Source organism: Oncorhynchus kisutch, linkage group LG13 (assembly GCF_002021735.2).
Source record: "Oncorhynchus kisutch isolate 150728-3 linkage group LG13, Okis_V2, whole genome shotgun sequence".
NCBI classification, from domain to species: domain Eukaryota; kingdom Metazoa; phylum Chordata; class Actinopteri; order Salmoniformes; family Salmonidae; genus Oncorhynchus; species Oncorhynchus kisutch.
This window is the reverse complement of record NC_034186.2, coordinates 14,091,284-14,107,966: the sequence shown is the minus strand read 5'-3', so window position 1 is coordinate 14,107,966 and position 16,683 is coordinate 14,091,284. Positions and strand designations below refer to the sequence as shown.

Sequence of the window (16,683 nt, the reverse complement as noted above, 5' to 3'; positions counted from 1 at the left end):
GTATTTCTGTGAATTCATGTGGCCCTCTGCACAATCACCGCATGTTTTAGAACTACTGAACGTAACGCGCCAATGTAAAATGAGATTATTTGATATAAATATGCACTTTATCGAACAAAACATACATGTATTGGTTATCATGAAGTCCTATGAGTGTCATCTGATGACGATCATCAGAGGTTAGTGATTAATTTGATCTCTATTTGTGCTTTTTGTGACTCCTCTCTTTGGCTGGAAAAATGGCTGGGTTTTTCTGTGGCTTGGTGGTGACCTAACATAATCGTTTGTGGAGCTTTCCCTGTAAAGCATTTTTTAAATCAGACACTGTGGCTGGATTTACAGGAATTTTATCTTTAAAATGGTGCCTAATACTTGTATGTTTGAGAAATTTGATTAATGAGATTTCTGTTGATTTGTATTTGGCGCCCTGCAATTTCATTGGCTGTTGGCGAGGGAACCCCAGTCCTAGACAGGTTAACGAGAAAATCACTGACGTGATGTAAGCTGGTCCTTTTGTGGCAGGGCTGAAATGAAGTGGAAATGTTTTTGGGGGATTCAGTTCATTTGCATGTCAAAGAGGGACTTCGCAATTAATTGCAATTCATCTGATCACTCTTCATAACATTCTGGAGTATATGCAAATTGCCATCATACAGCAGACTTTGTGAAAATGTATATTTGTGTCATTCTCAAAACTTTTGGTCACAACTGTATATTTTCTTGAATTTGTTCTTGACCTGGAGACCCCTGGTGGCATGTTTGGTGGGGTAAGTAAGTACTGTCAGAGCTATATGTAAGTTGATTATACAGAAAATGTGGAATTTTCAACACATTAATATTTCTCACAAAAACAAGAATTAGTGCAGTCAATCTCTCTACTTTGAGCCAAGAGAGACCGACATGCATACTGTACCCTCTGTGTTCATTGAAGGGCAAGACTATATAGCTTATAGTATACCTCCATTTGAACCGTGGAGGTAGTGGTGCCTGCCTGCTGCCTGGGGGAAGATGTGTGGCTGGTCTCTGTGGAACTGCTGCCTGACAGAAGATTTGTGGCTGCTCTCTGGGGAACTGCTGCCTGACAGAAGATGTATGGCTGCTCTCTGGGGAACTGCTGCCTGACAGAAGATGTATGGCTGGTCTCTGGGGAACTGCTGCCTGACAGAAGATGTATGGCTGGTCTCTGGGGAACTGCTGCCTGACAGAAGATGTATGGCTGGTCTCTGGGGAACTGCTGCCTGACAGAAGATGTATGGCTGGTCTCTGGGGAACTGCTGCCTGACAGAAGATGTATGGCTGGTCTCTGGGGAACTGCTGCCTGACAGAAGATGTATGGCTGGTCTCTGGGGAACTGCTGCCTGACAGAAGATGTATGGCTGGTCTCTGGGGAACTGCTGCCTGACAGAAGATGTATGGCTGGTCTCTGGGGAACTGCTGCCTGACAGAAGATGTATGGCTGGTCTCTGGGGAACTGCTGCCTGACAGAAGATGTATGGCTGGTCTCTGGGGAACTGCTGCCTGACAGAAGATGTATGGCTGGTCTCTGGGGAACTGCTGCCTGACAGAAGATGTATGGCTGGTCTCTGGGGAACTGCTGCCTAACAGAAGATGTATGGCTGGTCTCTGGGGACTGCTGCCTGACAGAAGATGTATGGCTGGTCTCTGGGGAACTGCTGCCTGACAGAAGATGTATGGCTGGTCTCTGGGGAACTGCTGCCTGACAGAAGATGTATGGCTGGTCTCTGGGGAACTGCTGCCTGACAGAAGATGTATGGCTGGTCTCTGGGGAACTGCTGCCTGACAGAAGATGTATTGCTGGTCTCTGGGGAACTGCTGCCTGACAGAAGATGTATGGCTGGTCTCTGGGGAACTGCTGCCTGACAGTAGATGTATGGACTGTATTTAACAGAGAGAGGCAGAGAGAGGCATGCGTTGTTTCACCTCAGCAGCAGGCCACACACACCCACGCTGGGTCACTGGTAGCTAAAAACAGAGCAGCTTTTATGGGATGTTAGAGGAAATCAAAGCACTTCAAGCGAGAGAAATAGAGAGAGAGAGAGAGAGAGAGAGAGAGAGAGAGAGAGAGAGAGAGTGACAGAGCGAGAGATGGGGAGGGTAGAGCTGTACATCCAGCACAGAATCCCCTTCCTCTTCTCTCTCCTCCTCCTCCTCCTTCCCTCTCTCTCTTACTCGCACTCTCCTTTTAAGGCCATGCACAGTGGTATGCTTCCCTGTCTGTCTGGAGTGAGATTAAACAGTGTTGTTGTATTTACTCAAACTTGTTAGTCTCTGTGCTCACAGATGGGTGATGGGTGGAGGGAGGGTAAAGGCAGAGAGGGTCCCTCCTGCAGCAGAACTAGGCTGCGGACAAACCTCCATTAAGCCACTCTGAAGCCCCATGTCCACATCCTGTAAAACACATCGCTGCCTGAGACAGTTCAGACCGCATGACACACTTTAAACATGCGTGCTGTGTCAGACAAAGTCATGATGTGCTGAGCCGTCGCGTGCTGTGCTATTTCTACACTGCTCCGTCGTCACATTTTGAGGAAAGACAGTGGTCCCAAAGCATCAGCCCACCAGCTCCAGTCCCCGCAGTGTGTGTCTCTGCTTGGTTGTGAGTGACTCCTATCTGTGTCCTGCTGTGTCGGCAGGGGTCTGACATTAAACAGCACAGTCCTGCCCTGAGAGCTACAGTCCCCACAGTGTGTGTCTCTGCTTGGTTGTGAGTGACTCCTATCTGTGTCCTGCTGTGTCGGCAGGAGTCTGACATTAAACAGCACAGTCCTGAGAGCTACAGTCCCCACAGTGTGTGTCTCTGCTTGGTTGTGAGTGACTCCTATCTGTGTCCTGCTGTGTCGGCAGGGGTCTGACATTAAACAGCACAGTCCTGCCCTGAGAGCTACAGTCCCCACAGTGTGTGTCTCTGCTTGGTTGTGAGTGACTCCTATCTGTGTCCTGCTGTGTCGGTAGGAGTCTGACATTAAACAGCACAGTCCTGAGAGCTACAGTCTTAACTTAGTTAGCAGTAAACAGAGTGGGTATACTTCTATTCTGTCTGTTCCTCTTACTGAGAGAAAACACTCTCTGGCACAATTCCAAATGGCACCCTATTCCCTACAAAGTGCACTTCTTGTTTTAACCAGAGCCCTACTGTACAGTATATGAGCCCTGGTCAAAAGTAGTGCACTACATAGGGAATAAGATGCCATTCGGGACAAATTGATGGAGAGCAGCCATCTAAACTCATCTCCGCTCAGAGAGAGATACAATCAACATTGTTTTTTTTTTCCTGTCTTCTTTCTCTCTATCTATTCCTCTCTTTCTCTTTCTACCTCTCTCTCTCTCCTTCTCTCCTTCTCCCTCTCCTCTTAATGCATCTCGGTCCACAGACGATAATGGGTCTTAAATGAGGAGAAAGCCCTTCCCACACAATAACCAGAGATATCGATTAAGACATACGTCACGATTTCTTGTCTCTCCTCACACAATCCTAGTCATAAACATTTGATCGGCCTTGAAAAAACATCTGGGCAGGGTGTGTCCCAAATGGAACCCAATTCCCTCTATAGCACACTACTTTTCAGCAGTGCCCATAGGTCTCGGGTCAAAGATAGTGCACCATATAAGGAATAAGGTGCCATTTGGAGCACACACAGGCAGCCAGCCAGCCAGGCAGGAGCACACACAGCACAGGCAGGCAGGCAGCCAGGCAGGCAGGAGCACACACAGCACAGGCAGGCAGGCAGCCAGGCAGGCAGGAGCACACACAGCACAGGCAGGCAGGCAGCCAGGCAGGCAGGCAGGAGCACACACAGCACAGGCAGGCAGGCAGCCAGGCAGGCAGGAGCACACACAGCACAGGCAGGCAGCCAGGCAGGCAGGCAGGAGCACACACAGCACAGGCAGGCAGGCAGGCAGCCAGGCAGGCAGGAGCACACACAGCACAGGCAGGCAGCCAGCCAGGCAGGCAGAAGCACACACAGCACAGGCAGGCAGCCAGCCAGCCAGGCAGGAGCACACACAGCACAGGCAGGCAGCCAGCCAGGCGAGGTGACCAGGCCAGAGCAAAGTAGAGCAGAACTGGGCAGGATACTGAGAGATGATGAGCTAAGGCTAATGGATTACACAGGAAGAGATGTTCATACATTTACACTTCAGCTTTTAACTTGTTCTCTATTGTAGCCTAAACACACGCACGCACACACACACACACACACACACACACACACACACACACACACACACACACACACACACACACACACACACACACACACACACACCTTCTGCCCCCTTCACTCACAGAGGCTTAATATAATGGTTTACAAGCACACACACACAGAGGACAGTGGTTTAAGGGGATTTGGAGTCAAAGTCTACGCTGTGAGAGGGAGAGTGACCATGTGAGTCAAAGAGACGGAGTGACTGAGGGATTCAAAGTAGGTGTGTGGTAGGTGACTGGGTGAGAGAGGGTCTCTCCAGCACACCTCCAGCCAGCCAGTCTGTGAGTTTCAGCTCTGGGTAGAGTAGGAACACACAAGCCAGTGTGGGGCACTGTACAGCAGCATTTCCCAAACTCAGTCCTTAGGACCACAAGGGGTGCCAGTTCAGGTTTTTTCCCTAGCTCTACACAGCTGATTCAAATAATTAAAGCTTGATGATTAGTTGATTATTTGAATCTCTTGTGTAGCGCTGGGCCAAAAACCAAAACGTGCCCCCCTTGGGGTCCCAAGGACCGAGTTTAGGGAAACGCCGCTGGGAAACTTCCTCAACAGAGTGTAAGACAGGTGACTTCCTCAACAGAGTGTAAGACAGTTGACTTCCTCAACAGAGTGTAAAGACAGGTGACTTCCTCAACAGAGTGTAAGACAGTTGACTCCCTCAACAGAGCATAAGACAGGTGACTTCCTCAACAGTGTAAGACAGGTGACTTCCTCAACAGAGTGTAAGACAGGGGACTTCCTCAACAGTGTAAGACAGGTGACTTCCTCAACAGTGTAAGACAGGTGACTTCCTCAACAGAGTGTAAGACAGGTGACTTCCTCAACAGAGTGTAAGACAGGGGACTTCCTCAACAGAGTGTAAGACAGTGGACTTCATCAACAGTGTAAGACAGGTGACTTCCTCAACAGAGTGTAAGACAGGGGACTTCCTCAACAGAGTGTAAGACAGTGGACTTCATCAACAGTGTAAGACAGGTGACTTCCTCAACAGAGTGTAAGACAGGTGACTTCCTCAACAGTGTAAGACAGGGGACTTCCTCAACAGTGTAAGACAGGGGACCTCCTCAACAGAGTGTAAGACAGGGTACTTCCTCAACAGAGTGTAAGACAGGTGACTTTCTCAACAGTGTAAGGCAGGTGACTTCCTCAACAGAGTGTAATACAGGTGACTTCCTCAACAGAGTGTAAGACAGTGGACTTCATCAACAGTGTAAGACAGGTGACTTCCTCAACAGTGTAAGACAGGGGACTTCCTCAACAGTGTAAGACAGGGGACTTCCTCAACAGTGTAAGACAGGGGACTTCCTCAACAGAGTGTAAGACAGGGGACTTCCTCAACAGAGTGTAAGACAGGTGACTTCCTCAACAGTGTAAGACAGGGGACTTCCTCAACAGTGTAAGACAGGGGACTTCCTCAACAGAGTGTAAGACAGGGGACTTCCTCAACAGAGTGTAAGACAGGGGACTTCCTCAACAGAGTGTAAGACAGGTGACTTTCTCAACAGTGTAAGGCAGGTGACTTCCTCAACAGAGTGTATTACAGGTGACTTCCTCAACAGAGTGTAAGACAGTGGACTTCATCAACAGTGTAAGACAGGTGACTTCCTCAACAGAGTGTAAGACAGGTGACTTCCTCAACAGTGTAAGACAGGGGACTTCCTCAACAGTGTAAGACAGGTGACTTCCTCAACAGAGTGTAAGACAGGTGACTTCCTCAACAGTGTAAGACAGGGGACTTCCTCAACAGTGTAAGACAGGGGACTTCCTCAACAGAGTGTAAGACAGGGGACTTCCTCAACAGAGTGTAAGACAGGGGACTTCCTCAACAGAGTGTAAGACAGGTGACTTTCTCAACAGTGTAAGGCAGGTGACTTCCTCAACAGAGTGTAAGACAGGGGACTTCCTCAACAGAGTGTAAGACAGGGGACTTCCTCAACAGAGTGTAAGACAGGGGACTTCCTCAACAGTGTAAGACAGGTGACTTCCTCAACAGTGTGAGACAGGTGTCTTCCTCAACAGTGTGAGACAGGTGACTTCCTCAACAGAGTGTAATACAGGTGACTTCCTCAACAGAGTGTAAGACAGGGGACTTCCTCAACAGTGTAAGACAGGTGACTTCCTCAACAGTGTAAGACAGGGGACTTTCTCAACAGAGTGTAAGACAGCGGACTTCATCAACAGTGTAAGACAGGTGACTTCCTCAACAGTGTAAGACAGGGGACTTTCTCAACAGAGTGTAAGACAGGGGACTTTCTCAACAGAGTGTAAGACAGCGGACTTCATCAACAGTGTAAGACAGGTGACTTCCTCAACAGAGTGTAAGACAGGGGACTTCCTCAACAGTGTAAGACAGGTGACTTCCTCAACAGAGTGTAAGACAGGTGACTTCCTCAACAGAGTGTAAGACAGGGGACTTCCTCAACAGAGTGTAATACAGGGGACTTCCTCAACAGAGTGTAATACAGGGGACTTCCTCAACTGAGTGTAAGACAGGGGACTTCCTCAACAGAGTGTAAGACAGGGGACTTCCTCAACAGAGTGTAAGACAGGGGACTTCCTCAACAGAGTGTAAGACAGGTGACTTCCTCAACAGAATGTAAGACAGGTGACTTCCTCAACAGAGTGTAAGACAGGGGACTTCCTCAACAGAGTGTAAGACAGGGGACTTCCTCAACAGTGTAAGACAGGTGGCTCACTAGAGCATGGCACAGATCACACACAAGGCTAAATAGTCTCACTTCATAGGACAACTCACAGAAAGGTCGGGCTCAAAGGCTTTTCTACTGTGGCATCAATGAGGGTTTAACAACTCTGTCTCCTCTCCTCATGCCCCTCTGCTCTGCTACTAGTCTGTCTAATGAAATGTTCATGCAGTGTTCTATTACCCAGAGAGAACAAGAACATGCTCATGTACATACAATCTCTCACTCCCTCCCTCTCTCTGACCCCCTTTTTCACAGTTGCATCTCTCTTTGTTTCTCTGTCCTTGACTTTAGTCTCTCAAAGGTCTAACCACTAACTCCTCTCCTTAGCACGCTCTCTCTCTCTCTCTCTCTCTCTCCTCTCTCTCCTCTCTCTCTAGCGCTCTCCTCTCTCTAGCTCTCTCCTCTCTCTCTCTAGCTCTCTCCTATCTCTCTTTCTAGCTCTCTCCTCTCTCTCTAGCTCTCTACTCTCTCTCTCTAGCTCTCTCCTCTCGGTCTCTATCCTCTCTCTCTCTAGCTCTCTCCTCTCTCTCTCTAGCTCTCTCCTCTCTCTCTCTAGCTCTCTCCTCTCTCTAGCTCTCTCCTCTAGCTCTCTCCTCTCTCTCTCTAGCGCTCTCCTCTCTCTCTCTAGCGCTCTCCTCTCTCTCTCCTCTCTCTCTAGCTCTCTCCTCTCTCTCGCTAGCTCTCTCCTCTCTCTCGCAAGCTCTCTCCTCTCTCTCGCAAGCTCTCTCCTCTCTCTCGCAAGCTCTCTCCTCTCTCTCTCTAGCTCTCTCCTCTCTCTCGCTAGCTCTCTCCTCTCTCTCGCTAGCTCTCTCCTCTCTCTCGCTAGCTCTCTCCTCTCTCTCGCTAGCCCTCTCCTCTCTCTCTCTAGCCCTCTCCTCTCTCTCGCTAGCTCTCTCCTCTCTCTCGCTAGCTCTCTCCTCTCTCTCGATAGCTCTCTCATCTCTCTCGCTAGCTCTCTCCTCTCTCTCTCCTCTCTCTCGCAAGCTCTCTCCTCTCTCTAGCTCTCTCCTCTCTCTCGCTAGCTCTCTCCTCTCTCTCGCTAGCTCTCTCCTCTCTCTCGCTAGCTCTCTCCTCTCTCTCGCTAGCCCTCTCCTCTCTCTCTCTAGCCCTCTCCTCTCTCTCTCTAGCTCTCTCCTCTCTCTCGCTAGCTCTCTCCTCTCTCACTAGCTCTCTCCTCTCTCTCTCTCTCTCGCCTCTCTCTCGCTAGCTCTCTCCTCTCTCTCACTAGCTCTCTCCTCTCTCTCCTCTCTCTCGCTAGCTCTCTCCTCTCTCTCGCTAGCTCTCTCCTCTCTCTCACTAGCTCTCTCCTCTCTCTCACTAGCTCTCTCCTCTCTCTCACTAGCTCTCTCCTCTCTCTCACTAGCTCTCTCCTCTCTCTCTCTCGCTAGCTCTCTCCTCTCTCTCGCTAGCTCTCTCCTCTCTCTCTCTAGCTCTCTCCAGTCATGGTTCTGTGAGAGGAGAAGCATCAGCGGCAGGTGGCATGCCCAAGGACAGGTCTCGTTTTCCGGTCAATTCGTCTGATCTTTCCCCATCTCTGTTTGTCCCTGGAGCTCAGGGCTCAGGTGGGCACAGCGGCACACTACCGCCTCAGCAGCACACCACACAAGCAGCAAGGCAGAGGCTCCTCACATATCATGGCACCAGCTGAAACCACCACACTGAGCTATACAGAGATCTGCCACAAGCAAAACCCCTTTACAACCACAGAGGTTACAATGGGCTTTCAAAGGCAAAGCTATCTACATGTTAGAACCTTGCAATTCTTTCTAAGTGCATTTACTCTACAACTCATAACAGCCACTTCAAATGTACACTGATATTAGATACAGAATGAAAGGGTTTGTGTTACATAACTACACATACTTTTCAAATGTGCAGCTTTAGTACCATGTTATTCCATTCCTCAACTGCTCTGTGAATGATTGGAATTACAGTTTTCTGATCTTTACAAAGTCTAAGGATATCTGTGGGAAGATGGGTCACAATATGTCATGTGTACCCCATGTGTTTCAGTCAGAATGTACATGAACTATACTGATATCAACGGTCAGTCCCAGCTTCCGAAATATACAATTGTAAAAGAGGATGAACACAGAATCGGACTACAATGATATAAAGAACTACTGATCCCACCAGGGAGTGAGTCTCAATAGCAGCTTCTGAGCCAGTGCCAGAGACAGACAGGCAACGGATAACAGCAGGCCAGCAGCAGGCAGCAAACTCCTGCCTCGCTTTCCACTCTGTCTCTCCCTCCACTCCACAGGCCAGGCTGCTACAGATCAGTAGGCAGTAGTAGGCAACTCAAAAAAAATTCTGCATTGAAAAGTCTTGGGCGGAAAGATAATGGACCAATAATTGTTTTTAATAAGATCATCTTTGAAAACTAACAATCACCAAAATAAAAGCTGGGGTTTCACACCACCTAAACCCCATTTTGATCCAGAAAAAAACTCTGCAGCAGACTTCTGTCGCTCTCTCTACTCCGTCCTTTCTCTCTGTCTGTCGACTCCCTCCTTCCTCTATCTCTCTTTCTCTCACCCTACTATCTCTGTCTCCTCTCTCACTCCCTCCACTCGTTCGCTCTCTCTGTCTCCCTCCACTCCCCCTCCTTCCTTTCTCTCACCCTACTATCTCTGTCTCCCCTCTCTCTCACTCCCTCCACTTTGTCTCTCTCTCGGTCTCCCTCCATTCTGTCTCTCTCTCGGTCTCCCTCCATTCTGTCTCTCTCTCTGTCTACCTCCACTCCTCTTGCTCTCTTCCCCCACTCCTCCATCATTTCTCTCTCTCTCTCTCTCTCTCTCTCTCTCTCTCTTTCTCTCCCCCTCTCTCTCTCTCGCTCTTTCCTCCCCCTTCCTTCCTTTCTCTCTCTTTCCCTACTATCTCTGTCTCCCCTCTCTCTCACTCCCTCCACTCTGTCTCTCTCTCGGTCTCCCTCCACTCCTCTCGCTCTCTTCCCCCACTCCTCCATCCTTTCTCTCTCTCTCCCCCTCTCTCTCTCTCGCTCTTTCCTCCCCCCTCCTTCCTTTCTCTCTATTTCCCTACTATCTCTGTCTCTCCTCTCTCTCACTCCCACCACTCTGTGTCTCTCTCTGTCTCCCTCCACTCTGTGTCTCGCTCTGTCTCCCTCCACTCTGTGTCTCTCTGTCTCCCTCCAAACTGTGACTCTCTGTCTTCCTCCACTCTGTGTCTCTCTCTGTCTCCCTCCACTCTGTGTCTCCACTATGCTCTGTAGCACTATGCTCTGTAGCACCATGCTCTGTAGCACAATGCTCTGTAGCACTATGCTCTGAAGCACCATGCTCTGTAGCACTATGCTCTGTAGCACTATGCTCTGTACCACTATGCCCTGAAGCACTATGCTCTGTAGCACTATGCCCTGAAGCACTATGCTCTGTAGCACCATGCTCTGTAGCACCATGCTCTGTAGCACTATGCTCTGTAGCACTATGCTCTGTAGCACTATGCTCTGTAGCACCATGCTCTGTAGCACTATGCTCTGTAGCACTATGCTCTGTAGCACTATGCTCTGTAGCACTATGCTCTTTAGCACTATGCCCTGAAGCACTATGCTCTGTAGCACCATGCTCTGAAGCACTATGCTCTGAAGCACCATGCTCTGTAGCACCATGCTCTGTAGCACCATGCTCTGAAGCACCATGCTCTACCAACTGAGCCACACAGGACCACACCCCCGCATGATCTGTGGGCGTGTGGTTAAAGTGAATGTAACTGTGTGAATAGAGACTGTGCTCTACCACAGTGTGTAACCAGGCATCATGCTGCTCAAAAGACCACCCCTCAGCTAGCTCTACAAGAGTCAGCCAGGCAGCTAGCTGTACAAGAGTCAGCCAGGCAGCTAGCTCTACAACAGTCAGCCAGGCAGCTAGCTCTACAACAGTAAGCCAGGCAGCTAGCTCTACAACAGTAAGCCAGGCAGCTAGCCAACCAGCTGACTCTACAACAGTCAGCCAGGCAGCTAGCCAGGCAGCTAGCTCTACAACAGTCAGCCAGGCAGCTAGCTCTACAACAGTCAGCCAGGCAGCTAGCTCTACAAGAGTCAGCCAGGCAGCTAGCTGTACAAGAGTCAGCCAGGCAGCTAGCTCTACAACAGTCAGCCAGGCAGCTAGCTCTACAACAGTAAGCCAGGCAGCTAGCCAGGCAGCTAGCTCTACAACAGTCAGCCAGGCAGCTAGCTCTACAACAGTCAGCCAGGAAGCTAGCCATGCAGCTAGCTCTACAACAGTCAGCCAGGCAGCTAGCCCTACAACAGTCAGCCAGGCAGCTAGCTCTACAACAGTCAGCCAGGCAGCTAGCTCTACAACAGTCAGCCAGGCAGCTAGCTCAACAACAGTCAGCCAGGCAGCTAGCTCAACAACAGTCAGCCAGGCAGCTAGCTATACAACAGCCAGCCAGGCAGCTAGCTCTACAACAGCCAGCCAGGCAGCTAGCTCTACAACAGCCAGCCAGGCAGCTAGCTCTACAACAGCCAGCCAGGCAGCTAGCTCTACAATAGTCAGCCAGGCAGCTAGCTCTACAACAGCCAGCCAGCTAGCTCTACAACAGCCAGCTCTCTCTACAACAGCCAGCCAGGCAGCTCTCTCTACAACAGCCAGCCAGGCAGCTCTCTCTACAACAGCCAGCCAGGCAGCTCTCTCTACAACAGCCAGCCAGGCAGCTCTCTCTACAACAGCCAGCCAGGCAGCTCTCTCTACAACAGCCAGCCAGGCAGCTCTCTCTACAACAGCCAGCCAGGCAGCTCTCTCTACAACAGCCAGCCAGGCAGCTCTCTCTACAACAGCCAGCCAGGCAGCTCTCTCTACAACAGCCAGCCAGGCAGCTATCTCTACAACAGCCAGCCAGGCAGCTATCTCTATAACAGTCAGCCAGGCAGCTAGCTCTATAACAGTCAGCCAGACAGCTAGCTCTACAACAGTCAGCCAGGCAGCTAGCTCTACAACAGTCAGCCAGGCAGCTAGCTCTACAACAGTCAGCCAGGCAGCTAGCTCTACAACAGTCAGCCAGGCAGCTAGCTCTACAACAGTCAGCCAGGCAGCTATCTCTACAACAACCAGCCAGGCAGCTAGCTTTACAACAGTCAGCCAGGCAGCTAGCCAGGCAGCTAGCTCTACAACAGTCAGCCAGGCAGCAAGCCATGCAGCTAGCTCTACAACAGCCAGCCAAGCAGCTACCCAGGCAGCTAGCTCTACAACAGTCAGCCAGGCAGCTAGCCAGGCAGCTAGCTCTACAACAGCCAGCCAGGCAGCTAGCCAGGCAGCTACTTCTACAACAGTCAGCCAGGCAGCTAGCTCTACAACAGTCAGCCAGGCAGCTAGCCAGGCAGCTAGCTCTACAACAGCCAGCCAGGCAGCGAGCTCTACAATAGTCAGCCAGGCAGCGAGCTCTACAACAGTCAGCCAGGCAGCTAGCTCTACAAGAGTCAGCCAGGCAGCTAGCTCTACAAGAGTCAGCCAGGCAGCTAGCTCTACAAGAGTCAGCCAGGCAGCTAGCTCTACAAGAGTCAGCCAGGCAGCTAGCTCTACAAGAGTCAGCCAGGCAGCTAGCTCTACAAGAGTCAGCCAGGCAGCTAGCTCTACAAGAGTCAGCCAGGCAGCTAGCTCTACAAGAGTCAGCCAGGCAGCTAGCTCTACAAGAGTCAGCCAGGCAGCTAGCTCTACAAGAGTCAGCCAGGCAGCTAGCTCTACAAGAGTCAGCCAGGCAGCTAGCTCTACAAGAGTCAGCCAGGCAGCTAGCTCTACAAGAGTCAGCCAGGCAGCTATCTCTACAACAGCCAGCCAGGCAGCTAGCTTTACAACAGTCAGCCAGGCAGCTAGCCAGGCAGCTAGCTCTACAACAGTCAGCCAGGCAGCTAGCCATGCAGCTAGCTCTACAACAGCCAGCCAAGCAGCTACCCAGGCAGCTAGCTCTACAACAGTCAGCCAGGCAGCTAGCCAGGCAGCTAGCTCTACAACAGCCAGCTAGCCAGGCAGCTACTTCTACAACAGTCAGCCAGGCAGCTAGCTCTACAACAGTCAGCCAGGCAGCTAGCCAGGCAGCTAGCTCTACAACAGCCAGCCAGGCAGCGAGCTTTACAATAGTCAGCCAGGCAGCTAGCTCTACAACAGCCAACCAGGCAGCTAGCTCTACAACAGCCAGCCGGCAGCTAGGTCTACAACAGTCAATCAGGCAGATAGCTCTACAACAGTCAGCCAGGCAGCGAGCTCTACAACAGGCAGCCAGGCAGCTAGCTCTAAAACAGTCAGCCAGGCAGCTAGCTCTACAACAGTCAGTCATCTCTACAACAGACTTCTACACCCAGGCTCAGAGTCAGGCATGCTGCACCACTCAGCTCCCTGTCAGCTATTTCAGTCCTCTTAGGGAGCTACTCAGGGAGTAGGATACCCATTATATCAATACAATAATGACCTCTTCAAAATAATGGATTTGTATGCAGGCTTGCGTTTGTGTTTGTTTGTGCGTGGGGTTTTGTGTATGTTTGTGCATGTGATATTGAGTGTGTGTTGTGTGTGCAAGGTGGTGATGAAGAGTGTGTCTTGTTCTTTGAGGGGCAGATTTGACAACATCTGCTATTGACACATGCAGCAGTGCTATCCAGGAGAGGGCTGGGTAAAGAAGGTGACATACACACCACCTGCATGAGTCTCACCTGTTCCAGAAGCTCTAAATATTTGAACAGCTTAGCTGACAGGAGGTGAGTGGGTAGTTTGATGCCTCATCCTCCCCATCCCTTCCACCTCACCCCTTAACCTCCCCACCCCCACCCTGTATTCTGCCCCACTCTCATTTGTTTCTACTTAACCTTTATTTATCCAGGTTAGTCTCACGGAGATGAAATCTCTTTTGTAAGAGAGGACTGGTTGATGGAACAGAAACCATCTATACAGTGCATTCGGAAAGTATTCAGACCCCTTCCCTTTTTCCACATTTTGTTACGTTACAACCTTATTCTAAAAATGATTTAATAAAATCATTTCCTCATCAATCTGCACATAATACCCCATATAATAAAGTGAAAACAGGTACAGATGATTTTTTTGCAAATGTATAAAAAATAAATACTTTATTTACAGTATTCAGACCCTTTCCTATGAGACTCGAAATTGAGCTCAGGTGCATCCTGTTTCCATTGATCATACTTGAGATGTTTCTACAACTTGATTGGAGTCCACCTGTGGTAAATTCAATTGATTGGACATGATTTGGAAAGGCACACACCTGTCTATTTAAGGTCTCACAGTACATGTCAGAGTAAAAACCAAGTCATGAGGTTGAAGGGGAATTGTCCGTAGAGCTCCGAGACAGGATTGTGTCGAGGCACAGATCTGGGGAAGGGTACTAAAAAATGTCTGCAACATTGAAGGTCTCCAAGAACACAGTGGCCACCATTCTTAAATGTAAGAAGTTTGGAACCACCAAGACTCTTCCTAAAGCTGGCCAACCGGCCAAACTGAGCAATTGGCTGGGAAGGGCCTTGGTCAGAGAGGTGACCAAGAACCCGATGGTCACTGACAGAGCTCCAGAGTTCCTCTGTGGGGATGGGAGAAACTTCTAGAAGAACAACCATTTCTGCAGCACTCCACCAATCAGGCCTTTATGGTAGAGTGGCTAGACGGAAGCCACTCCTCAGTAAAAGGCACATAACAGCCCGCTTGGAGTTTGCCAAAAGGCACCTAAAGGACTCTCAGACCATGAGAAACAAGATTCTCTGATCTGATGAAACCAAAATTGAACACTTTGGCCTGAATTGCCGAGCTTCAGGTTTGGAGGAATCTGGGGGCTGGGGTGGGCTGGGGGCTGGGGTTGAGGAGCTGATATGGAGAGGATGGGGGATGATGGGGGATGATGGGGGATAGCAGACAGGTTACATAAGCCAGAGATGGTTTTCAATTTCCATCAACCTTGCAGCCTCCTTATGGTGGATACAGCAGAGTGGATCTGTTTAAATATGTTGCTCTCTCCTGTGTGTGTGGATTCTGGGAAAACCGACTTACTCACATGGGAACTGTGGTGCAGACTGTGTGTGTGTGTTTTAAAATCAATGGTTTGACGTGCAACGACATTCCCTTATAACTTAATATACTGTATATTGGATAGTTGTAGTATTATGATATGGTCGTACTGCGTAATCAGGATTAACATATTGTAATGCACGATTTGGTTGTCATGTCGCAAAATTCAAACCAAATAGCCCATATCAGACAAACTAAAAAGTTTAATGTGAAGTGGATGTCTACGCATATAAACAAAGGCATAACATTGTTCTTGGCTTCGCTTCTATTTGCTAAATTGTAAGCTACTGGCAAATATTTGTGTGCATTGGTCACATTGTAGAAATGATTAACAAACTCGAGGCCACTGTCTGATATCTTTCCTCGCTACATTGTAACAACAAAATATAACAAGCCCGGTGCGCGTCCATAGTTAAATGCCTTTCAGCATTTACATTGTATAACTGTCTTTGTAGGAATTGACTGATGCATTACAAACTTCTACTATTTAACAGTAATATGGATATCGAATGAGAGTGGCAGGTCGCAGAGCCTCGACAATACTCGCAGCAAAAGTAATGGATTTCTCAAACCGTTTTAAGTTAATTAGGCCCAATATTCATTTTGGTCCAAATTTAACTACACATAAGTATAGCAAAGTATTGCATATTAGCACCCCTGAAATTATGTTAAACTTCCAGAGAGCCGCAAGAGTAGCGCAACAAAACAACTTTCACTCCATCTGTCAGAATACAGAAAAGGGTAGGCTACCTGGTTGGTTGTATCTTGTGGAAGGTTTTTAATGAGGATTTTCCTCCTGTTGCTCAGCTCGCGGCGAGTTTTCTCTAGCCTCTTCTCAATTTCCTCCCGTTCCAAATCGGGTAAGTCTCTGAGACTGGTCCCCTCGGATGCTGCGTCCTCATCCTGCCGGCTCTCCGGGCTGTCAGAATCAGGGAAATGTTCACTTTCCTGGTTCAAAGAGTGAACGGTTGGCGGCTGGATGGAGGAAGCTGCCGCCATCTTGAGTTGCTGTGATAGAAAGTGAGTGGAGGCAGTGATAGGTGGGCGTCTGTGTTTTTGTCGCTCCCATCTGAGTGAGAGAGAGCAGACGGGAAAGGTACGCACATGAAACCAGGCACCGGCGCGCTACTGTAGGCTACCCCGGACGATTGGCGACCCCCACCGTTTACAAAATGTATAAGTGGGCACTATGAAACAATAACGAGTATTGTATCGCCATCCTGTGGTAGACTATACCCCATGGCTAATGAACTAATGCTACCTCTCAATAAGCACGTTGACCTTTGGCCAGGTCGCAGTTGCAAATGAGAACTTGTTCTCAACTAGCCTACCTGGTTAAATAAAGGTGAAATAAAATAAAAATATCCAATACTGAGAAGAGGACAATCAACTAGCCTACAGGTTGCATAATTCGTTTTATGATAAAGCATAATGCATACATACTTTTTTCAAAGAAACATTGCTCTCCAACAGTATGTGGACAAACCATTCACATTACTGGATTTAGCTATTTCCCCCACATCTGTTGCTGACAGGTGTATACAATAGAGTACAAAACCATGCAATCTCCATAGACAAACACTGGCAGTAGAATGGCCTTACTGAAGAGCTCAGAGACGTTCAACGTGGCACTGTCATAGGATGCCACCTTTCCAACAAGTCAGTTCATCAAATTTCTGCCCTACGAGAGCTGCCCTGGTCAACTATAAGTGCTGTTAATTGTCT

At 49.2% G+C, this 16,683-nt stretch overlaps 1 protein-coding gene across 1 annotated transcript in view; it reads right to left on the bottom strand.

Annotated features, from left to right (window-relative positions):
- raver2 (ribonucleoprotein, PTB-binding 2) overlaps positions 1-16,183 on the bottom strand; it is a 134,118-nt gene extending 117,935 nt beyond the window's left edge. The window contains exon 1 of the mRNA XM_031785636.1: positions 15,709-16,183. Within this exon, the coding sequence (XP_031641496.1) occupies positions 15,709-15,957 (249 nt within the window). The 5' untranslated portion in view covers positions 15,958-16,183. The remainder of the gene's footprint in view (positions 1-15,708) is intronic.
- Between the last annotated feature and the right edge of the window lie 500 nt (positions 16,184-16,683).